This window comes from Strix aluco, chromosome 4 (genome assembly GCF_031877795.1).
Source record: "Strix aluco isolate bStrAlu1 chromosome 4, bStrAlu1.hap1, whole genome shotgun sequence".
Classification (NCBI taxonomy): Eukaryota; Metazoa; Chordata; class Aves; order Strigiformes; family Strigidae; genus Strix; species Strix aluco.
The window spans coordinates 106,101,123-106,124,604 of NC_133934.1; the positions used below are offsets into that span (position 1 = coordinate 106,101,123).

A 23,482-nucleotide genomic window follows, 5' to 3' on the forward strand; every position below is an offset into this window, starting at 1 on the left:
ATCTGGTAAAGGATGGAGGGGCACACATGAGACCTGATATGTAAGAGCTGGTAGGACTCTTCCCTCGAATGGAAAGAAGCAATGCTGAGAGTCTTTTCATGAAGCTTGGGAGAGCTAAGGAGACAGGAGTAAAGCCCAGTGTGGTTGTGTCCTGGGCCCAGCAGGCACGCCAGAGCCACCAGCCTGCACTTTGGCCACAAGCAGGACAAAATAAACGTGCTGCAGAGATAAGCAGGCTTCTGCCCTGTAGGACCAATCTCAGTGAGCATCTGTGTTTGGTGCAGTTGCCTTTTCTGTGCAGTTGCAGGCTTGTTTCCCTTGTGCGGAGAAGGGGGAGGCATGCAGTTTAATGAAGATCAGAGCGTGAAGCCTATAAGCCAGCTGATAGTTGTGCTTGCTGGTAGTCAGTGAATCTCAGGGTTCAGCAGGCAGTGCAGAGGAGGAGAGCAGACCTGACACTGTGACATAGAAGCTAGGGGTAGGCTGTGTCTGAACAAAGTTGAGCTCTGGCAAGTTTAGTCCTGTGTCAGAGACTGCATGTGCCATGTGGGCGTTAGGAAGGTTTAACCTTCCTAGTGGTCTCTTAAGTTTCCTCCTAAGCTCTTTCAGTCCTTATCTTGCTTGCTATCTGGGACAGCACAACTTCTGTCTGTCTTCAGTCCTTCTAAACAACCCCCAGAAGTTCTCATTCCTGACAGTGCCCTGAACCAGTGGGGCACATCTGTAATCTCTTGGTGACTCTTCCCACTGGCTCCCTGTGATGTCCCAGCACCAAGAATGAACTTGGCACAGATGCCTGTTGCTGATCCTGAGCCAGGCTATTCCAGGTCCCAGTGGAGGGCACTGTTTGACACGGAAGTTTGGCCAGATATGGTTGAAAGTTCCTTTTTTGTAAGCTAAATAGGGTGTCTGAGTCTAGCAGATAACTCTGATACATAAGCATTCTTCCTGTCTTAAAAATCCACCAGCTGGATGGATGAGGACGGAGTTTGTGGAGAGTTTTCTGGGGATGGATGGCACAAGCTGATTTTTATCCCAACTACCAGATATGGCACCTGAAGTGTATTTGTTCTGTGATCCTGATCCTGGCTAGTGAGTGGGTCTTCCAAAATGAGTCCATCAGCATCCCAGAAACATGGAGATATGACAGAGAAAGTATGCAGAAAGCACAAAGAGTTTTTGCTAGAAGGCAGTCCAGGCAACGTGTCTGAGCTCGTGCCTGGGTTACAGGGCTCCTGGGTCATTCTGCTCTGTATGCTGACATGCTTGGATGTGGTTTATGGGCAGCCTAGTGCTCACCTTTCTTAGTCCTTGCTTTCCATACCTGTAGAGTAACAGACCCTTTTCAGGGGCTGTGAAGATATCAAGCATTGCAGAATCCTTCTGTCAGGCAGAAGTTGGCTAGTGGTACTGTCTTGCTGTTCAGTCGTCAGTGAGGCATAAACAGTATCCTCTCCTATCCATTATCCTGGGACAGTGGGTCATGGTGGTGCTGGTTGGTTCCTATCGATCTAATGTTTCCTATAAGGAAACAGTACATGCAATGGGCTTAATTTGACTATATTCTCATTTCCATGTTTTGCATACTCCTACCTCCTCTCTTACTGTGATGAGTGCAGTGGCTCTATAGAGGCTATATTGGTGTAGCGTGAATAACCACTGTGGGTGGGATTTTTTTATGCTAGTCTGTATTGGTTCAGTTAGCACTGTTCTGGTATTGTTAGCGCTTTCCTGGCTCCGGGCAAATGGTACAGCCTGCAAAAGAGATTGGAAATCTCTGTTTGAGCAAGGATGAGAATGACTATATGGCCACCTGGCATCTCCCTTTCTTGGGTGCTTTCTCAGTCCTTCCGTTTATTGGAGGCTCTTGTGTGTGTCTTGTCACTGTTCACAACGGCAAACATAGACTTAAATCAGGAAACAGCAAAAATGAGGGTGTTGCTAAACAAAAAATTGCTTTTGTACCAAACAGGAGCAGAGCCTTGAGAGCAAGCAAGAGCTGAGCTTGAGCATGGCTCTTTTTCTGATGTCTGAGAGGGCTGCAAGTGCAGGGAAGGGCCAGGGGAACAGGTAAATACACAGTGCTTGGGAACCAAACTGATTGAAATGCAGCCACAAACAGTGAAACGCAAAGGAAAAAAGTGGCTTTTGTAGGTTCCTCTTGTGTTTAGAGTACTCACGAATGCGCTGAGTGCACTTTAGCTCCCACTTTATGAAGAGTGCACTCCTAAGCACCAAAGCAGCTACTTCTCTCTCCCATTTGAGGGTGGTGCTGAAGGTCTGGGCCACTGTCAGTCCCACTTACCGGTGTGGCAAAGCCTGCGCTGCTACAGCTCCTTGTTGCTGTCCTGGAGAAATAGTTGTGGAGTTAAAAGCTGTAATGTTCTCACTAAAGCGTGTGCTACCACTACAGGAGGTCCTCAGCTGGATGTTTGGGGCTCTTGGCACAGTAGAAACCAGAGCTATAGGGGTTTCTTCTTGCAGCCCTTCAGAGCCAAGCATTTTGTCCAGGGGGAGTTGCCAAGTCCCATCACACCTCAATGTTTAGGATACGTGCTGTTGGCACTTCCTTTGCTCTCAACCTTGATGTTTTTCTGGGTTCTCCTAGTGGTTATAGAGTGAGCCTTGTCTTGGGAGGGGGCTCATTTGGCAAACAGTGTCATAAAGTGGCTGAGCCAGATTAATATCTCACTCATTAGGAGTTGGCAGGATCTGTCTCTGCCCTTGCGCTTGTCTGGCTGGAAAATAATTTGGTTCAACTCGTTAACCTGGCAAAGAATTGTAGTGAGTTTTGACGGTCTTGTTTTCTGCCATTTTTAATGAACAAAATTGGCTTATCAGGTGATCAGGCCAGCACCAGAGCAGGTGCAAGATAAGGAGTGGCATGTGTGTGTGGCCAGGAACATACATGCATGGGGGAGAACAGGGGAAGCAAGACCTCCACTTTGATGGAGGCAGGTATTCATTCTGCTCAACTGTGTTGTAAAACCTTGCCTTGAATATCCTGACAGTTATGAGTGCAGTGGGGGGACCTCTCTTATGGCCTAATTGCAACGGGTAGCTGACATTTATCTCTTAATTGTTGGGTGGTAAAGATTTTTACCTTGGTTGTGAAGTTGGATTAGGTTCAGCTGAGCCTTTACTGGGTATCAGGGGGCTGAGCTATGTGGTGATGGCAGTGTTGTGGTTCCATGTCACACCTCTGTGTGTCCTCTTTCTCTCCTGCTCAGCTTGGCATCGCTGTGGGCTTTCTGGTCCCGCCAGTTCTGGTTCCCAATGTGGATGATGTGGAGAAGTTGGCATACCACATCAGCATCATGTTCTTCATGACTGCAGGTGTGGCAACAGCCCTATTCATCCTGGTTGTCATAGGTAAGGAGGCGGGAGCATGCATGTGAAACCAGGTGGGACTGAGAAGATCAGCCTGTGTGTGTGTGAGGGGCCTGTGTGCTAGGAAATGGGCCGGGGAGGTCATCTGGGGATGTGTCCTAGCATGCAGCTGACAGGGTCATGCAATACCATATCTTGCTGCTTCAAGCCCTTGATGAACAGCACATGTAGAAGCGAGTACAAGAGGTTGTGAGTGAGCCTGCCAAATTGTTCATTTCATCCTTTGATTGTCTGCGTAATAAAACCCTGGCATGAGTAAGTCTTTTGAAAGCCAACAGAAATCTTCCAAGGTTCACAGTCATCTTGCCTGCAAACAGGGTGCTGGACCTTGGGTTATGTCTTGGACCTGACTACCTCTTAAGGGTAGGGAGAAAGAGGCAGGTTATATGGCATCACAGGAACAAGCTGTTCCCAGGGGCAAAGAAGGTAACCAGTTATGAGTGGAGAGAAGGAAGCATTAAGGGCAGTAGCAGGACACCAGAGATGCATTTGCCCTACTTAACACATGAAGTGGAAGACAGATCTTTAGTATGAAAGATTGGCATGCTCACTGAAGAGCAGAGCTTGTCTGCTGAACTCCAAGTAATTTTGTTTTATAGGCTTCTCTTGCCAGCTTGTTCATGTTGTGTGGTGGCTGAATCAGATGTAGACTTTAAAGAATCTGGGGCAGGGAATAGACAAGGTACTGAAATGGCTGTCTAGCACCTGGTACAGCAGTATTGCTCACCACCAGGATTTCTGGATGCTACTTTGATGCTAGTTAGGGACAGCAGATGGCTTGGCCAGCCTAAGAAGTGCCAGGCCTGAAATAAAACCTGGCATAAGTCATTGCTCCCCAGGCACTGGGCACTGCACAGCACCAGGCCACTTTTGCCAGCTGGCTTTTCCCATTCCACTTTTGCATTTGTATCTCCACACAATACTGCAGCTGGCTGGCCATTCTCCTGGAGAAAAAGGCATTATGAATCCTGAGAACTCTTTTGTTGCTGCCAGACACTGCCTACACAAAAAGTTAATTGAAGGCAAGGTGTTTCCCCAGTGGCAGGAGTTATTGTTGGAGAGACCCTGTTCTCTCCTGTTCCTGGGTAAGTTCATGCATGGAAATCAAAGCTTAAGAATGATGGTGTATTTGGTACACCTGGTTTTACTAGTCCTTCTGCCGTCCCTCAAATGGCTCTAACCACAGTGTGTGCTCAGGCTCCCTGATTGCACCTTTACAAACAGGTGTACTTTGTGTCTGGTTTCAGTCTTCAAGGAGAAGCCCCCACATCCTCCAAGCCGAGCTCAGGCCTTGATCCAGTCAAGACCAACAGAGGAGTATTCCTACATGCAATCAATCCTCCGTCTGCTCCGCAATGCCAACTTTTTGCTGCTTATGGTCACTTATGGTAAGGTCTGGCCTTTCTTCTGTGCAATTATCACTGCTAGACATGCTTAGCTTCTCCCTCCATCTCTGTGCTCTGCTGGGGAAGTAACTGGCCTGAGTTATTTTAGGGAAGCATAGGGATAGCTGTGCTGCCACAGACCAAGAGTCTTTCTAGCCCAATAATCTTCACTAGTGGTTATAAGCAAATGCCTAGCGAAGAACAAAAGCAAGGCAAGCACAGAGGAGCATATGCCCCACTACTGTTCTCCCAGTCTTTAACTGTTTTCTGTTCAGGGAATTTCCTTATCCTGTTGTCTTTTTTTCTAGTCAGTTAGTCACTTGCAATGAACTAATCTAAGTGCTTACCTAAGAAATATATAGAGCTGTGCCTGAGTGCAAGTCACAGCCTTGAGTGCAAGTCATTTCCCAAGGCAAGGGTCTGGCTGCCAGGCATCCCAGTGGAGGTCACGTGGAGCATGCAGATGTGCAGACTGCATCGGCCTCCTTGGCAGTCCCTATGAAGCAAATAGAAGGAAGGATTGGAGAACATCATCTTTTGCCATCTGTCCTTGCACATGGGGTTTGCTGCTTGCTTTTCTTCAGCAGTCTTGGTCTGTTTCTCAGAGGGCAGTGTGATGTGTTGAATCTGTTCCCTGATGCTGAATTGTCATATGGAAAAGTATTTTTCTCTTTAGCACAAAGACCATTGCGGTCTGTGCCTGGCTGCACAATAGGATGTACTGTAGCCAGCTAGTCTGCAGGGAGTTCTGACCTCACTTCCTATCAGCTTGCTGTGGAAGCTCCTCAGGGCAGTGATGGGGAAGGTTAAATAGTGCTGAAAGTTTTGTCATTCTGCCAGCAGTGGTGCCTAAAGGACCTGGTGGATGAGTAGCCAGGTTGGAGACAGTGAGATGGTTGTACCTGCTGAGGGTGCTAATGGTCTTTGGAGTTGCTGAAATCTCTTCTTCCTTCTCAGTGTCTTTTAGAAGTGCCCCTCTCAGATCACCCTTAAGCTCTGCTGGTTTGCATTGCAGCTGCTGTGTGGGTGTCTTTTTTTTTTTTTGTAGTACACGATGACCTCTCAGAAAGTGGAGATAAAAAAAACTGTGAGGCAGACTGTGTCTAAAGGTTGGATTTTGTCATCTGCTCAGTTTGCACTTACCCTTCAGGGAAAAGAAAGGGGAAGGCATTTGTTCTAATGGCTGTAAAGTCTTAGAGGAGAGAGGAGGGCTCTCAGTACTAAAAGCATGTTTAGAATCTGACCTGCCGGGGATAATTCCCTTCTGGCAGTTACAAATAACATGGAAAGACTGTTCAGTGGCTCATAATTAAGTTTCTCTTCCTGCTGGTCTGTGTGTGTATTCTGTTCCTCACTGTGTCAGCCTCATGTCAGTCTCCAGCTTGACTTGAGATGGTGACTGTTACTCAGAGAGGGAACTATGCAGTGAAACTTTTTTTTTTTAACTAGTCTGGCTTTAAAATGGGGACAGTTTTTCCTACTCAAGTCAGAAGTTATGTTGGCCAAGATTTAAGACATCTGCAGCCACATCAGTGCAACTGAGTCATCCTCTGTAGCTAACACAAAGCTACCTGCAGCCTCTTGTAGCTTTTATATTAGCATAGTGTGTGTCAGGGGAGAGAGGGGGAAATCTGCTGCTTGTTCGTCTCCCCTGGCTGTAGAAAGAATGGGTGCCCTTACATGATGTCAGGTCGGAACAGGTCTGCAGACCTCAGAGGTCTTGACATTGCCAGCAGCAGCCAACTCCCTTTCTGTGGTTAGACCTGCAGTGCTGGAAACATTGGTGGCACTGCGGCTCTATTAGTGCTAGTGAACTGTTTTTCAGGAAAACTCTCAGACAGGCTTTTCCCAAAGGCTGCTGATGTTGCTTCCATAAAGCTGAGGTATAACATGGAGTAGGCATTAAGAAACTCTGAGTTTATTGGGTTGGGCTCTGCACTGGAGAGCATGTTGCTACTGGGAGGCAGCAGGCAGGAAAAGGGTGGGAAAGCCTGGGAAAGGCTGGTAGAGTGGTAATGATGAGACAGCCCCAAAGAATCAGCATTTGGAAAGGTGATGGGGCAGTGAGATCTGCATAAAGAACCATTGTTCTGGACGATGACAAGGGTGAAGAAGAGGGAGACCAATAGTCTGGCATGTAGGCAATAAGCTGCTTAGCTATAGAAGACTTGGGTTCTAGTCCGAGGCTTAGTAAGTGCTCCTTTTGGAGCCAAAGGGAATAAACTTCCCCTTTCTGACCTCTGCACAATAGAGGAGACACTATGAGGTCTCATAAATGTTCTTCTGCAGCACATTATAAGCAAACCATGGTAACTAGCTAATGAATCAGGTGGGGCTGGACCTTCAGATGTCCTGCTCCCAGCTACTAGTTCTGGTTTTCCTCATCTGCATGGACAAATGGGCACTTCCCCACTGGAAACAACCCTTGCCTGTTTTATTGGCATTCAAACAGCTGTAATTCATGGAGAAACTTCACTGAGCAACTGTGACATATGAAATGCCTACAACTTTTGCCAGCCCTCACAAATGCAAATTCGGCACATTGTCTTGATTCTTAGAATATTTTGCCTGACTCTGGTGCCAAGTGTTGCTGCCAACTCAACATTGCTTTCTGCCCAGCCTGGGAGCAGGGGCCCTTCTCTCTCTCGGAAATCGCATGCATCACAGAGCTGCTGTGAAGCTGGAATACTGACAGCATCGGCTACCAGAGCAGTGTCCAGCTGTTCCCACAAGGCTGCTGTTCTTTTGGCTGGGCTAGAAGTAGAGGTACACAAATGACTGGTCTATGCTTATGCCCAGCTTTGAAGTGAAGCCATAGTGGGTGGAGGGATAGTGCTGATCTGCCACATTCCCACTTCCTGGCACTGCAGTTTGTGATGTCTCCTAGTGAGCAGGGTGCTCCAGAGGTGGAGATAGGATGAAGCTGAATTAGGCTTTTGGGGGCTGTTTTGCCATAGCCAAATGTTGCAAAGAGACAACTTCCCAGGCAGGAGGGTGCTTCCTTGCTGTGGGATCTCCAGTTGTTCCTCCCCCTCTCTGGGTGTTGGTCCTGCTGGAGTTTCCAGCCTTTCTGAGGAACTCTTGGAAAGGATTGGGTGGATTTCTCGTGCCTAAAGAGTGTGCCACTCAGCTTACTAGCCTCTCTTGTAACACATGCTTTTGGAGTAGGGAGCATTGTCACAGACATTGGTTTATTTGGGGTCACTTGCATAAGATTTTTCATCTGTTCTCTGTGCCACAAAGCTGTGGAGTGAGCTCTGCTTAATGTTGTCAGAGATGGTGTGTGAAGGAAGTGTGATGTCCCCTCCAGCTGCCAATCTTGTGGCTCCTCAGTGTGCTTCAAGAGCTGTGTAGGGCAACAGGTATCCCGTGTTGCAGCGGAAGAGTTGGCTAGGTGCAGGATTACTGAGTACTTCAGGGTCAGGTGAGCTGGAGGACTTCAGGGTTAGGGGAGCTCAGGGCTTTGTTCCCTTTGCCTGCTAGACTGCACTTCTGTATCATGTATTGTGATGTTTCTGCTTCTGGCTGAGACCAAAAGAGGAAGTGGGAACTTGACATGTGTCTGTTCTGTCAGGATTTCAGGCATCTGTGCCAGTTTTTAAACCCTTGTCTCTTTTTGGAGCCTATAGATGTGTGAGCTGCAGTGGTGAAATCTGTGTCCCCATCCCTCCCCCCATCAGGATCACTGAAGCCTTGAAGAGAAACTAACTGCAAATGTAAATGACTTTCTGAGAAGAAAGTTGAGCTGACTGTTACAGACCTCATCCACCTGGGGAAGGTTTCTCAGTATCGCCCAAGGTGAAAGTGTAGCCGTTGCAGTACTGCTGGTCCAGCACCCCTGTGGATGTTCTTGTCTACTGTAAGCAAAGCTCTTGTTTTTTGTGACCTTTGGGAAGGCATTTAACTCAACCAGAGTTGCATGTAAGCTGAAGCAGAGTGTCTGAATCGGACTTGACCAGTATCACCCCAACGGTTTCCATTCTCACCTTGGGTGATACTGAGAAACCTTTGCCAGGTGGCTGATGCCTGTAACAGTTAATCTAACTTCCCTTTCAGAAAGACAATTACTTTCACAGTTGTGTTTTTTTCTTTTTTTTCAGGCTTCAGTGATATCTTTTAAAATGCAAGACTTTTCCCATGCAGACACACACACCAGGTGCCTGGGGGAAGTGCTGTCTGTGCTTTACCATCGTCTCTGCTCCTACTTGCCTTCTGGTGTTTCTTGGCTTAGAGAGGATGTTTTTTACTGGCTCTCAGCAGGGAGGGTGCTATCAGGCTCTTCTCTGGGAGGAAATCATACAGCTCAATGGCACTGGTGTTAATTGAATCCCAGGTCCTTTTTAGAGGTGTGATGCTAAGGCAGGTGCTTTTCTAGTATTTTTACCTTGGCTGAGGGGAGGAAAAAACTCCAGTGATAGAGATGGATCTGGCTGTGAGGGAGGGTTGAGACCCTATGAAGGGGTTGTAAGACCTTTCAGTACCAGAAATGTGTGCAGCCCTTTCTCTAGATGCTAAGGTAAGAACTGTCCTGAAACTTCAGGGTGCTTCTTCCTGCATGCTGAGATCTGGCTGTCCTTGTCTGCATTTCTTTCAGTAACCTATGTCTGGCCAGTCCAGCTGGCTCTCCTGAGACTCGGCAGCCTTGTTGTGGATCTCTGCTCCCAAAGATATCTCTCTGAGTTTCTACCTTTCACTACCCAGCAGGAGAGTAGCAGGCTCTGAATGTGCTGCATTTTTATCCCCTTCTCAGGTCTGAATACAGGTTGCTTCTACGCCCTGTCCACTCTGCTGAACCGCATGGTGATCCGTCACTACCCAGTAAGTGCATCCAACCCTCTTGGCCCTCTGATGCTTGTTGTTGTCTAGCACTGGCTGCCAAAGGAGAGTCTGTGAGAAGGGAAATGCCACACCACAGCACTTCTGCCAGCCAGCCAACTTGTGCCAGAGCCAGCCAGAAGTGCATTGGTTCATTTAGTTCTTTACAGCACCCCATGCAAAATCTGGCAAACTCTAGCAAAGACAGCTCCTTTATACCCTTAATGACATCTTTTTCTTCTGAGAAATTCTTCCAGCAGTTGCCTCCACCCTGTTCCTGACAGGGATTTCTACTGGAACATCTGTACCGGGAGGCTGCCCACACTTGTGCTCAGGTGGCAGAAGGGTGGGGTGCTTCAGTAGCTGAGCTACTGTAGATTGTACTGCTGGGTCTGTGTGCCAGAGAGCTCCTTTCTGTGCTGCCTTATAGTGGGTCCCAATATTTCCCAGTCTATCTGTCCCAAATACTAACACCAGACAGCAAGCTTCATAGGGTTTATGCTGACTCCTCTGAGAGTGTCTGTTCATGCTGGCCAGTGCTCACCTTTTTCTCTGGGCTGGATCAGAGAGAAGAGCCAAACCACTTTTCTTCATGGACCAGAATAGGGTGCTGCGTTGGCTCATAGTGGGCCCAGAAGTGTTCTTGCAAAGGCTAGTTCTCGTTAGTGTGTTCCTAGCAGAAGACATGTATGGGACTCTAACTTTGGTGTCTCTTCCTCTCTGAGTCCTCTGCACTTTGCTTCTTGTTGGTTACGACTTGGCTCCTGCATTTGTGTGAGTGTGTGTGTATCTCACCACAGGGGGAGGAGGTGAATGCTGGCAGGATTGGACTCACCATTATACTGTCGGGGATGGTTGGGGCACTGATCTCCGGCATCTGGTTGGACAGAACCAAAGCCTACAAGTAAGTCCCTTGTTTGCCTCTCCTCTTCCCCCATACTGTGCAAGGAGCAACCCTGTGCAGTTGCAATTCAGCAGTCCAGGGACTGAATCATTGGGAGGGTTTGTAGGAAAAAAATGTGGTTCTTCAAAATCCAGTTAGTCTAAAGGGAAGTTTGGAGCTGTGCATTAGTCTGCACTGGGCCCATACATGGTCTGGTTCTAGTGGTCCCTAGGGAGGCACAGGGAGAGGATGAGATGGCCCAGCAGCTGCTTTGTCAGGGATGAGGGTTCTTGGCACAAACAGAATCCGGAGTGTGCCAGACCGTTTCTCAGCCCTTACAAACCAGCTTCTGTGAATCTTTGCTTGGCTTAATGAAAGGCACATTGAATACAGTGCCCAGAGGCACTGTGTGAGGGTGTGTTGCTGTGTTTAGGGTAGGCATAAAGCGTATTGGGGTTGTGGGTCGATGATTCTGGGTTTGCTGCCTGGTGGGTTGGGAAGGCAGATCTGGCCAGCATACCCTGTCATCTGCAAAGGGACAGCTAAGAGTCTTTGGGTGTCCTGCAGCTCCCAGTCCTCAGGAACTCAGGTGTCACTGACAGACCTCTGTGGTGTGTCCCAGGGGATGGTGAGTGCCTCTCCTGTCTTATGTTGGAGTCAGTGTAATCAGCTTTTCGGTTTCCCTCCTGGCTTTGAGAACTGGCTTGCATCAGAAATAGCGTGGCCAGCAGGGACAGGGAAGTGATCCTACCCCTGTACTCGGCACTGGTGAGGCTGCACCTTGATTACTGTGTTCAGTTTTGGGCCCCTCACTACAAAAAGGACATTGAATTACTCGAGCATGTCCAAAGAAGGGCAACGAAGCTGGTGAAGGGTCTGGAGCACAGGTCTTATGAGGGAACTGGGGTTTAGTCTAGAGAAGAGGAGGCTGAGGGGAGACCTCATTGCCCTCTACAACTACCTGAAAGGAGGTTGCAGAGAGCTGGGGATGAGTCTCTTTAATCAAGTAACAAGCGATAGGACAAGAGGTTGCACCAGGGAAGGCTTAGACTGGATATTAGGAAGTATTTCTTTACAGAACGGGTTGTTAGGCGTTGGAATGGGCTGCCCAGGGAAGTGGTGGAGTCCCCATCCCTGGAGGTGTTTAAGAGTCAGATTGACATAGCGCTTAGGGATATGGTGTAGTTGAGAATGGTCAGTGCTAGGTTAATGGTTGGACTGGATGATCTTCAAAGTCTTTTCCAACCTAGGTGATTCTGTGATTCTGTGAACTGTGCTATAACCTGTTGTCTGAGCAGGTTGGGCTTTACTGGTGATGTGCCGGTGACGAGCTGAAGGCAACTTCAGAGCTCTTTTCCTTGCAGCAGCTTTCACCTGGGGGAGTCCCACTGCCACTATCCTACCTGGTATCTTGGGCCAGAAAAGCACGTTCTTACTGTGGGCAGCTTAGATGAATCTGGCTAGCTGTGGACTTGCAACTTCTGAATTGGCCTCTGGCGCTAGCTGTCAAGTGCAGGGATTAAAAGTGGAGAGGAAGTGGGCTTCTCTAACAAGAAAGAATGGTAGCTGAGGACTCCTGAGGGTGCTGGGAAAGAGGAGCACATGACTAATACAGAGACTGGCAGGTTGCTTGTTGCTTTTCTAGATCATTGTGTGCCATTGTGTAGTTCTTGATTGGCTGTCCTGGGAAATAGAAAGACAGCTGTTATGAACTGCACTAGCTAACTGCACAATGTAACGTGTGTCTCTTTCCAGCTCAGGGCTAGTGGTAAGGTAGCCTCAACTGGCACTGCTATGGGGGATGGTCCTCTTGATTCTCCCTAGGTGGAGCTAAGTTGCAGCACGAAGGCTAAAGAGCTTTGTGGCTCACTGGGCAGAGCTGAGACTTGAGATTTGGCAGAATGGGAGAGGGGTAAAAAAATGTATCCTGGATTAGCTCCATGGCCCCTGCTTGCCCACCTTGTGTAGGTGGGTAGAGCTGGCTGAGAGTGCAGAAAAACAGGGTTATGCCACCCATGGAATTTATCCTACAGACCCCAGAGACTATGTGGGGATAGATTTAGCCGTAGGTGAGGAAAAACACTGCTAAGAATTTGTTCTCCATTGCAGCCCACAAAGTGGATTTCTGTGGAACTAGCAAAATTTTTGAGTGCTACAGAGTCTTTATTTATCCCCATTTAAAAGTCTATTTAAAAAAACTGTCAAGATGCCAGATGTTCTAGGTAGGTACCCTCCCCCTTTCCTCTGCTGCTCAGATAGTGTCAGGAATGAAATGGTAAGCACATGAAAATCAGGAAGGAAAGATGTCAAGTCCTTTTTTTAGTCAGCTTGGAGAGAGTGGGAAGCAAATGAATGGGATCCAGCTGTGATTGAGGGGAGCAGGGGGAGGTTAATAACAGAAGGAATTGTAGAGCTCTACATGCGTGTTTGATCTTTACTGTCCCATCAGCAGTTCCTTGAAAGGGTGAGGCTGTGCTAAGTCAGGCTTTCCCCATCTGTCATGCTCAGGCACCAAATGGCCTTGCATTCTTGCTTTTATTTGGTAGGCAAGTCCTTGCAGCAGCCCCTGCGCTGTTCTTATTTTTGGAATTAGCAGGCGCAGTTTTGGCCTATACAAATATGCAAGTTATGTTGTGATGAGCGAGGGGTCCTAGAACTGGGGCTGCCTCTGGTGGGATGGCTTGTTGAGAACAGCCCACCTCTTTGAAAGAACACATTTTGACATCAAGTTAAACAGGGCTCTATGTACATCCTTCAGGTTCCTGGCTCAGAGAAGTGATGGGGTTGTGACACCTGGAGACTGCTGGGTGTATTGGAATTTATAGGGGAGTCTGACTCAGAATCAGGGGTTTAGGGACTGGGTTAATCAGCACTTCTCTTTGGCCCTGCTTTGCTTTTAAGGACAGTGTTCACATGGCCTTGGGTCCAGACAACATTCTCCGCTGTCATCGCTGCATCTCTGTAAGGCAAAATGTCAGATATATCCATCTCTCTCCATTGACTAGGCAGAGAACCCCAAGTGATGTTTTAAACTTAGGTCTGTACAGGCTCAAAGTGTGTTAAAATTTTGGGGGAGGGAGGAAGGACTTTGATATTGGAGAATGGGGTGCTTGGGTCGCTTCCATTGAAAGGTGAATGCTCTCTCAGCCTAGCCTGGCCTGTAATTTGGGTCATCTTGTTGTAGGCCTTTTCCAGGTTATTTCTTATGTAGTGGATATGCCTTCACCCTGTCCTGCCGTATGTCTTACATAAATAATTTACCAAGGCTGTCCTTTTTTGTGACCTGTACACAGGAAGAAAGTGGCATAAAAGTGCTGAAGTATGAGGGGGTGGTGAAAACTGAACCATCCCTCTCCAATTCTTCCCTTCTCTGGCATCTGACACCTCAGTGTCTTCAGCAGTGAGATCCTTCTGGGAGTATAGGCCTTTGTTCAGGGTCTTGCGCAGCCTGAAATGTGCTGTCCTCATGGCAAAGCCTGTGGAGGCCACCTGTCATCCCAGTCTGTACAGCAGAGCGCTCTGGTGCTGCACACAACATCCCAGTGAGCAGCTAAAGCTGTGGCACGTGCCTGTGGCCTCCCCCCTGCCTTGTTTGTTTGTTGCTTCAGATGTTGCTTGACTCTAGTGTTTTCACAGCTCCGATCCCCTGTGAGTCTGATCCTGTCCCTTTTGGCTTTCCTTGTCCAAGCGACCTTGGGAGACACTGCTGGGCAAGGGCTGGGTCATGCCTGTTCCTTACTCTGGGGCTTCTTCCCTCTGGAGTTGGCTGAACAGCAGAAGTTGTGCTCTCCATTTCAGTCCTGTTCCCTGCTGTTGCTGGCCCTGGCTGGCTTTTTTCCTAAAGGTCTCTCTTTTCTCACAGTCCCTTGTGTGAGCTCTTTAATCTGTCTCTTCAGAAGAGTAGGGAATGTGGCTGGGAGGGCAGATGAATGTCAGGGCAGCTTAGGTTCTCTTAAGTGACAAGTGTGTCAGCTCCTTCACAGATCTCCCTCTGGCTCTGCTGTAGAGGCTTGGCAGCCAGTGCCTTCGTACCACTCCTTCCACATCAGTGTGCTTGGCTTCCTTCCCAGACCCCAGAGCACAGAGGTAGGTTAACCTCAGTTGTCCTAAGGTGATGTAGCAGGATGCGTGACTTCCAGCCTGCACTCACTGCACTAGTCAGCCTGTTAAGGAGACTGACAGTACCTGTTCCAGACAACTGTAATTATCAGTCCCTGTAGGGACACCATGGGGACAGGTTGCTAAAACCACCAGAACGCTGTGCAAATATCCTCTGTGAATCTGCTTCTCCTCCTTTGTGTTTTTATCTCTCCCATAAGATATTTATGGCTATAAGAGGCCTATCAAGCAAAACTGGGCATTCTTCCATGCAAAACTGGGCATTCTTCCATGCCCTGTGCCCCATGGTCCACAGAGCATTCTTCTTGTCCTCTAGTGAACACGGTGACGAAGGCCACTTCCTGAGAAATGCGCTGCCTTGATGTCTTTCTCCAGGGGTTTCTTTGTTTCCCTAGGCACCAGTGCCTACCTGTGTCTCAAACCCTTTTCAAAATGTTTGGTCTTGCTTGGACTGCTGGGCCCTAAATCTCCCTTTTTTTGTTGTCAGTGGTATGCTGAGGGGAGCAGCGTCTTGCTAAAGTCTGGTTTAGCAGAAGTCTGCTTGTGTGCTGCAGCTGTTTCCTGCAGCAAGAGTTGCATTCAGGGCTGCTGTTCAAGTCCCAGTTAGGGACTGTGGTGAGCAGGCAGCTGCTCAGCGCATGGCTTCCGGGTGCTTCCTGGTGTGTGATTTCCACAGCACTTAAGCCTGAGGCCTTATTCTTTCACAAGGTTCTGTCAATTCACTTTGTCCTGCTGGAGCCTGTTGATTCAGGGAGGTCAGTGAGGAAGGCTCATGTCTCCTAGAGCCAGCTAATGTGTGGCAGATAAGGTACCCATGGCAAGATCAAACAGTTTTCTCCATTTTGTCCCCCACTTAGTTCTGCAGTTCCAATGGAAAACACCTTCAAGAGCTGACTGCTTCTATGAGCCTGTCTGCTCTGGTTCTCAGTGGGGGGCTGCATGTTCTGGGAACTTCTTTCTTGCATCTTGACTAATGACATAGCATCAATGTGAAACAAAGTCCTGACCACATCTGGCCGCTAAGTCATTCATCACCTTTGCCTGGAGATGAGGGCCAAGCGCAGCTGTTGGCAACTGTCATGACAGAGTGAATCAGATACGAACTACTTAAAATACTTGAACCATAAGCCTAGGAAACTGAGTGAGGTTTTGTGGGACCATCCTAAGAGCTCTGCCCTGAGACCAAAACTGGCTGTGGGGAGAAAAAAAAAAAAAAAAACCAAAAAACATGTGCCAAGTGTCTCTGCTGGCAGAGACTAAGCTTCTTAGGGCCACAGCCACTTCTTGGAGGCTTGCACTGTATTTTACCACTACCTGCTGTGTAGCTTGGAGAATCCTGTTTATGGAAGGAGCACCAGTTCAAACTTGGTCCATGCAGCCAAGGGAACTGTAATTCTAGCCATGAGCCCCTTTCCTAGTCAACACTTTTCCTCCATGGCTGCTTGTCAAGGGATGGGAGGCATAAGAACTCATGGGAGATATCTGAGGAACCTGTACTGAGCAGAAAAAGGCTTTTATCTGATTCTCTTTCACTTTCTGGAGCTGCTCTCTGTCAGTCTTTCAGCTCTTCTCCTTCTGCAGCCTCCAGGCTGTGTGCTGACCATGTAGCATCCCTCTAAAATGGGTTGTAGCAGAAGCAAGCAGCCCCTTTGTGCTGCCTTCGCAGATGGCTTTTTTTCCTCCATGAAAGCATTGGAAAGAACATATTCTAGAAATGCTACTGCACTGGAGGCTAAGGGATTTGCCTACCCCTTTGATACGAAACAAAATTGCTTGTCATGGCAAAACGTTGTTTAGCCTTTCAATACATTAAATGTGTCTGGTGAACCTTTGTAAGCATTGATCAATAGTTGAAGTCTGAAATGAGCTTCTCAAGCCTGAATTGACATATAAGCATGACCCCCACTGACTTCAGTCATTGCAGCAGTGAGGGAAGACAGAACTGTAGCTGGAACATTCTGGTTTGATCTGTAGTAATTCAGTGTACTGGAAACATTTTATTAGATAATATAATAGTGGCCACTCATTTGGGGTTGGATTTTTGATGGTGGTCATTTGCATTAAAAAGGAAAAAAAAAAAAAGTGAAAATAGTTTGAGGTTTAATTTCTCTAGTAGAATTTTAGGAACTGCTACCAAACTCATTCTTTAATGGTTTAAGACTAAAATGTGGTAGAAAGTACACAAGTAGCTTGTGGTTATACATTTAACTTCTTCCTAAAAGACAATGGCCAAAAGGTTTTGTCACTCTGGTAACTGCTCTGCTTTCATGATCCTGGTGGAATTTCAGTCAGGTAAAGGATTTACCTTTCCTTCCTTCCTTTCTTCCCAAAACTACGTGCTGTGAAGGGCTACTTGCTACCTCCTGTTTTAGAAAGAGCCTTGTTTTTTGGATGTGGGAAGGGTTTCCTTGGTGTCTAGTCAGGGATGACAATTGCTAACATTTCAGTTCTGGTAAAATTGGCCTGGGCTGCTGCAGGTCTGGCTGTTCCCAGGATCTGCCTGGCCTGCTTCCTGGGCATGGGGTCTCTTTGTCCCCTCTGCCCAGATATGAGACGTTGTGGCTCAGCCGCTGTTGGCTGTGGAACTGGCATTAGCCCTGCTAAACGCTCCCATAGCTTGAGGGTGAGGCTGTGAGGACAACCTGGCTTGAAAGTCACCTCCAAGTACAGTAGGCAGTTTAAACACAGAAAGGAGCAGCAATGAAAGGTGTTTTGGATAGCACTGAAAAATACAGGCCCATAACACTGTAGCAGCGTTGTCACCTCTTCCCTTTGCTTTCCTGCTTGGGAGTGCTCAATCCTCTTGCTCTTGCTTATAAGTAAGTGTGTCCAACTGGTTATAGTACAGGGGGTGCCCAAGAAAGATTAATGATCTCTTTGTTTGGCTCTTGTTCTCCTCCTCAAGAGGTGTGTACAGTACACGATCTGTCAACCCATGGCAGTATCTGAGCTTCTTGGCTGCCTCATAGGTGCCTCCTTATAGATGTGATGTTCTGACTCCACAGGGAGCAAAGCCCCTGGTCATGAGGTAGGAGTGTGAAAACTCCTAGGTCTTGTTCTTGCTTCTCCTGCTGCCCTGCTGCATGTGCAGACTCTCCTGTGCTCTCTGTCAGTCCAGTTCCTCTGTCTGGGGTAAGGGTATCAAAGAGCTGTGCAACTTTTTAACCATGTGCTGCAAACTATACCAAGATCTGTGGATGAAAATAATAGGAGGACTGCATTAAATAAAACCCTGACTCTGCTTTTCCTTGCAGACAGACAACACTAGTCGTCTATATCATGTCTCTGGTGGGAATGATAACCTACACCTTCACTCTGAGCCTAGGACACCTCTGGGTGGTCTTTCTGACTGCAGGCATGCTTGGGTAAGTTCATGTGCAGGCTGCTTTCCTCTACACGTGAGCTGCTAGGGGATGAGCAGGGAGACAGAACTCATGGCGCAGGAGGGATTGGGGAGAGCCGTGGCCTGTGTGTGGCTCCTGCGTCGTTTAAGGGCAAAATGATCTGGTCTTCCCATCTGCTCTCTTGTATGTGTTTCATTAGAATCAGGGACATTAGCATGGCCCTGCTCAGCTGTAGCTGCCTTAAATGTTCCAGGTAATCAAGTGAAAGCATTTGAAAAGCGAGTGGTACCACAGCCCCATAGATGACCAGTGGGCAGGAATGAAAAGCATGCAGGCCTGGGTGGCTGTTTGATTGTGCTGGGGATGATGCCCCTTACAGTTACTTGTGGGAGATGCTGCTTTTAATGCCTCATTCTTGTAGCAACTGGCAGCTCCCTGCTGGCTTGCCTTGAGGCTGTGGGCAAAGGTATTTCTGGGTAGGAGGAAGACCTGTGCCCTGGTGAGGGAGTCAGCTGCCTGGATTGTGACAATAATAGGGGAAACGTCCTGTGCAGTCAGAGAAGCATCCCAAAAGGGATATGGACTTACACCGTGCCTCTTCAGTCCTTCTGGTAGTTGCTAAGTTTTCCTTTCTGTGTGTTTCTTTACAGGTTTTTCATGACAGGATACCTTCCCCTGGGCTTTGAGTTTGCTGCAGAGTTGACATACCCAGAATCAGAAGGAACATCATCAGGGCTCCTTAATGTGTCAGCACAGGTAGGTGTGCTGTTTTCCCTTTGCTTGTCTCTTTATAGGCAGAGCGATTAAATTGTAGTTCCCAGCCTTGATTCCTATTTCTTGTCCATGATTATTGTAATATACTGCAGATATAAGCACCCCAGGACCTGGATTTTTGAATGATGACATTTCTCTAGTAGCACCCATTCTATTTCTGCTTAGGAAAATGCATCAGGATGCCAGTCATCTTTGCATTTTCCAACATTGCTCCTAACAGCCTAGGATCTGGCTCTTCTCCAGTGAGAGAAGGCGTTCCAGCATTAAGGTTCACCTGTCTTTCCATCAGCTGCAAGGAGGTGTCTCTGGACGTGTTTATAACCAAACTAACAGCTTGGCTGGCCTGTATGCTCTGATACTTTGGTAAAGCTGGGAAGCTATTTAGGCTGCTTTATAATAATTGTACAGTTTTACATTGCTTTTGTTTGTAGATTTTTGGTATTGCCTTCACCATCGGCCAAGGGCAAATCATCGATCACTTTGGGACCAAGCCAGGAAACCTTCTTCTTTGTTCCTTTCTGTTCCTGGGGACCATTATGACAGGTAATTAAATTTTTCAGTGTTCCTCCACTGTGACTCTTCCCCTTGGGCTTGGGATATGAAGTGAAGGACTTTTGTGTGTAGTGGTGCCTGCAGGAGAGGGCAGGACCCACACAGTAGAATCATAGCAATGCTGCTGTGCTTCTTTAAGCATCTGGTCTGTGTTACAAAGAAGATCCAAGACTTCTTGCCCTGGTTGCTGGCTGGGGTCTCAAAGATGCACCTTCTACATGCTGCAATAAGGAGTCTCTATCCTGACTGTTTCAGAAGTGCTCTCTGTGTTATCCAGTGGTTTCCGTTGCTCACCGTAACGCATTCCTGTCTCCTCTGGGGCCTCTGCTGCCCCTTTGAGTCCTGCGGAAATTGATTTGGGTTCTGCATGGTGACTTAACTGCCTTCACATCTCTCTTCCTCCCTCTGTCCCAGCATTCATTAAGGCTGATCTCCGAAGACAGCAGGCCAATTTGGATAATGAACAGACAGTGAGTAAATCCCTCCTTCAATCCCTGCTGTGCCCCTGCTATTAGCTCAGGACAACCCACAACCCCTCTCCTTTCTAGGAATTGGACTGACCCTTTCTGAGTTAGGATTGCAGCTGTGATTCTCTTCTCTTATCCCACCACTTCTTGCCCAGTCTGTGGGGAAGCTCCTTGTTGACATTTTCAGACAGGTGGCTGTAATCCCAGCTCTGTCTGCTGCTGGGGCCTCTGTTTGCTTGCTGTTAATATCAGGCAAATCCGTGGGCTCTGGGAGTCTGCGGGGCTTCACGCATCTTCGTGTTGTCTAGGGACAGATGTAGGGCAGTGCCGTGCTCGCTTCTCTCCCGTAACAATGCACTGATCCCTCTAGTGCTTTGCCCTTGTTTAGAGCTGGGTATTATTATTCGAGGCCCCTAGCCCCTAGGGAGGTGGGTTATTCCTCTTATTCCTTGCCCTCAGCTGCCAAGTGGGATTCAGTGTATGGGACTGGAGCAAACTAGGTGGCAAAACCCAAATGAGGGCTTGAGCAGCCTGGCTCCCCACACTTTTCATAGTGCTGCAGACAAGGCTGCTAGTTCATATGTGTGCACCAGAGCTCAGGGCACGATGTCCCTGTGGCATGCTGTGCAATAAATGTAGCTGTTTGCATGTGGGAGAGGGTCTCTGGTGAACTATTTGCAGTGGATACTCTTAGAAGCTCTCCCTGCAGGGAAAGGAATGGGACTGGTGGTTGTTTGAGGCTCTTTTCCGTATTGCTCTGGGCTCCTCTTCTAGGATGTTAGGAGAGATGTCCACTCAACGTTCATGAAGCCATCAGCGACCATGACTAGCAAAGTGCATAAGCTCAGTTCTCTGCTGGCTCAAGTGAGTTCTTTTCAGAAGACAGTGCTGCCTTCCTCCAGATAATCTAACCAGTCTGATCTGGAGAGAGACCAGAAGGTCCAAGAAGCAGCTCTGCTCCGACCGGCTGCTCAGGAAGGTGGATTTTCAATTACAAAATACATGCTTTTTAATTTTTATTTTATTTTTATTTTTTATTTATTTTTACTGAACTATCTGAGAACAAATGCAGAGGGTAGGATAAGTAAAAGGAATTGATGCTGCCTTGAGTAGTTCTTGCACATATACTTCTAGACTAGATGAGGGGGGGAAAAGGCTGTACAATTTATCTGGTTTGGGTAAAGGAGTCCCTACCTGCCATTGTCATAACTTAAAAAGAATTCATGCTTGTTTTCCTGCTCTGAGGCTTACAACTTCGGCTGATTTTAGCAGTGGTGAGCATCATGGTGTACGGGACCAAGCTAGAAGACAACTGCTTTCTCAGAATCCTGGCGTGAATGGGGCTAACTGGAACACACTTAGCTAAGCTGAGCTGGGGTAAAGACCAGTCTGTTTTGATATACACCAAACTGCTTGTATCCCTTGATAACGGTGCTGAAGTCAAAGGCAGAGGATGAACAGATGAACAGTTTGGCAGAGGCCAAACCATCCTCCACAAGCCCTGGGGCAGCAGGGTTGTAATGAGAGGTGCTGGTGGCACTGTGAGTTAATTCATAACATATATGTGGAAGGCCTAGGAAGTATCAAGGTCCTTTGGCAGTGAACATGATGCCTAGTAGTAGTAAGGTCCTTTCCCTTTGTCAGACACTTCTCTCACCAGATGAATTGTACACTTCTGCTTAAGCCATTTTTAGTATAAATACAATTGTAAGAGCTTGCTGCTGGAGTGGAGAGGGTGTTGAGACCAGAGAAAAGGTGGCACAGATGTCATTTCTATAATCCTAAAAGTCTCCAGAACTGACTGCAATAAGAACCAGAGGGATGTGTGTGAGGCAACAGGTCTCAGTCAGCCAAAAACTTCACTGGCAGCTCCTTCCCCCTGAGGGAGTCATGCTGGGAGGAAGTCATGATGGACACCCTACTCCCAAATGTGGCCTCCACATGGCTGAGCTCACCTCAGTATTTCTCAAGCTTAAGAAACAACCCCAGGTGCTTGACCAACTGAAGGTGGGCTGAACCTGGTGTTCTGTGCTAACACGGATGCCTCAGTCGGGGGAGCAGCCAGCTGGGCTTGGACATTGTGTGCTGCCTTTGTGGAGAGCTCTGACCGAGTCAGGTACTGGAGCTTTTCTACATGGCACAGCTGCCTGACACATGCTTGGGTGATTTTACTGGTTTCTTCCTTTTGCCAGTTCCTCTTCTATTTTCCCCTCTTTTCATTTCCCTCCCTACTTGCCTCCTGTCTTTGCTGGGATGGTGACTTGTGGCTATTGTTACAGAGACTCCAAGGCAGCAATCAGATCACGGATTATGGGACTGTAGCTTGTAACCCTAACCCCATCGATTCCCTCTCCTGCTCACTAGCTCATACACAAAGGTAGGAGAATCGCACTAATCTGCTTCTCTGAACACTCAAGGGTGGCACAGGCACCAAGCCAATGGCACTTCTGGGTGACAGTAATGGCTACAGAGTACCAAGAATCCTTCTGGCCTTCTTGGGTACCCACCTGACAGGAAGGACAAGACAGCTTTCAAGAACAAAGTGGAGATTCCACCAGACTCATGTCAGATAGGAGCATAGGGATTCAACTAGGTGCAGCAAGGCAAAGCCTTGTGTTGGAGTGGATGGAGAACTGAATTGTCAGTAAGTTATTGGGGAGAGGAGGTGCAGGCATTTGGAGACTCTTCTCTGGCATTACTTTTACAGTCCATATTCTTGGCTGGAAGTAATACCAGGAGCCTTGTAGAAGAGTTGGCTTTGATCACAGCCAGGGCACATGGCCAACTTCAAGAAGGAAGTTTAAAAACATCTAGCAATAAGAGTCATTGGGTTGGTGCCTCTTGGTATAAGAATGCCTGCAAATCGTAAAGCTCTGTGCTTGCTGATCTGTGAATCTCAATGGCACTTGGCATTTTCTCAGCTGTTGCTCAGGGTGTAACGCTTTATTACTCACTGTCTTCTGCTTTGCACTGACTGGCTGTTCTGCCAAGTTAGCCATGTTACCCTTTGCTTTTCAAGGTGTTCATCTAGTGTGTATATTGCTTAGTGTCACAGCCAACAGGACTAACAGGGAAAAGCAGAGTGAGTCTGTTGGGTAAAACAGCCTTTATCCTGCTAAGACTAGAGTGTGCTACAGAGAGTGTGAAGCTGCCACGCTTTGATGCAAGCAAGAGGAAGAGTCTCATGGGCAGGGAAAGATTGACTCCAGACCGAGTGCTTCTAAAGCTGTCTCCACGTTGCAGTCATTGGCAGTTTTAGCAGGGTACATGTGTAGTGTTGATTTGGGACCAAGTAGTTGAGAAGCTGTAGCTGCATGAACTGGGCAAGTCTGCTTGGGGTGTACCGGTACTTTTTTGATGGCTGAAGTTTGTCATCACCTTTGTTAGCAGACCTAGCTTGGTACAATTGCTGGTGTTACTTCTGACATCCCAGTTGCAAAACAGACACTGCAAGGCTCAGTCATGTTGCTGTATACGCCTTGCATCAAAACTGCTTCCATAAATAAAAAAAAAAGACAGGTCACTGTCATAGGAGACTTCTGAAGGGAACAGAAGGCCCAATATACAGACCTCACCCACTTCTTAGGGAAGTCTGCAGCCTCCCTGGGGTCCAGGTTAAAGATGCAAAGAGAAAGCTTCCTACCCTGGTACGGCCCTCAGATTATTATCCATTATTGATTTTTCAGGTAGGCAGTGATGAAGTTGCAACAAGAAGTCTGAGGACAATCAAGAGAGACTTCAGGGCCTTGGGAC

At 47.8% G+C, this 23,482-nt stretch overlaps 1 protein-coding gene across 2 annotated transcripts in view; it reads left to right on the plus strand.

Moving 5' to 3' along the window:
• FLVCR2 (FLVCR choline and putative heme transporter 2) overlaps positions 1-23,482 on the plus strand; it is a 42,834-nt gene that overhangs the window by 10,976 nt on the left and 8,376 nt on the right. The window contains exons 2-10 of one of the 2 annotated variants that reach the window (XM_074824764.1): positions 3,231-3,372; positions 4,638-4,778; positions 9,526-9,593; positions 10,391-10,494; positions 17,847-17,957; positions 18,587-18,692; positions 19,142-19,253; positions 19,677-19,732; positions 22,009-22,106. In XM_074824764.1, the coding sequence (XP_074680865.1) occupies positions 3,231-3,372; positions 4,638-4,778; positions 9,526-9,593; positions 10,391-10,494; positions 17,847-17,957; positions 18,587-18,692; positions 19,142-19,253; positions 19,677-19,732; positions 22,009-22,106 (938 nt within the window). The remainder of the gene's footprint in view (positions 1-3,230; positions 3,373-4,637; positions 4,779-9,525; positions 9,594-10,390; positions 10,495-17,846; positions 17,958-18,586; positions 18,693-19,141; positions 19,254-19,676; positions 19,733-22,008; positions 22,107-23,482) is intronic. The other variant, XM_074824763.1, reaches the window with a different exon arrangement.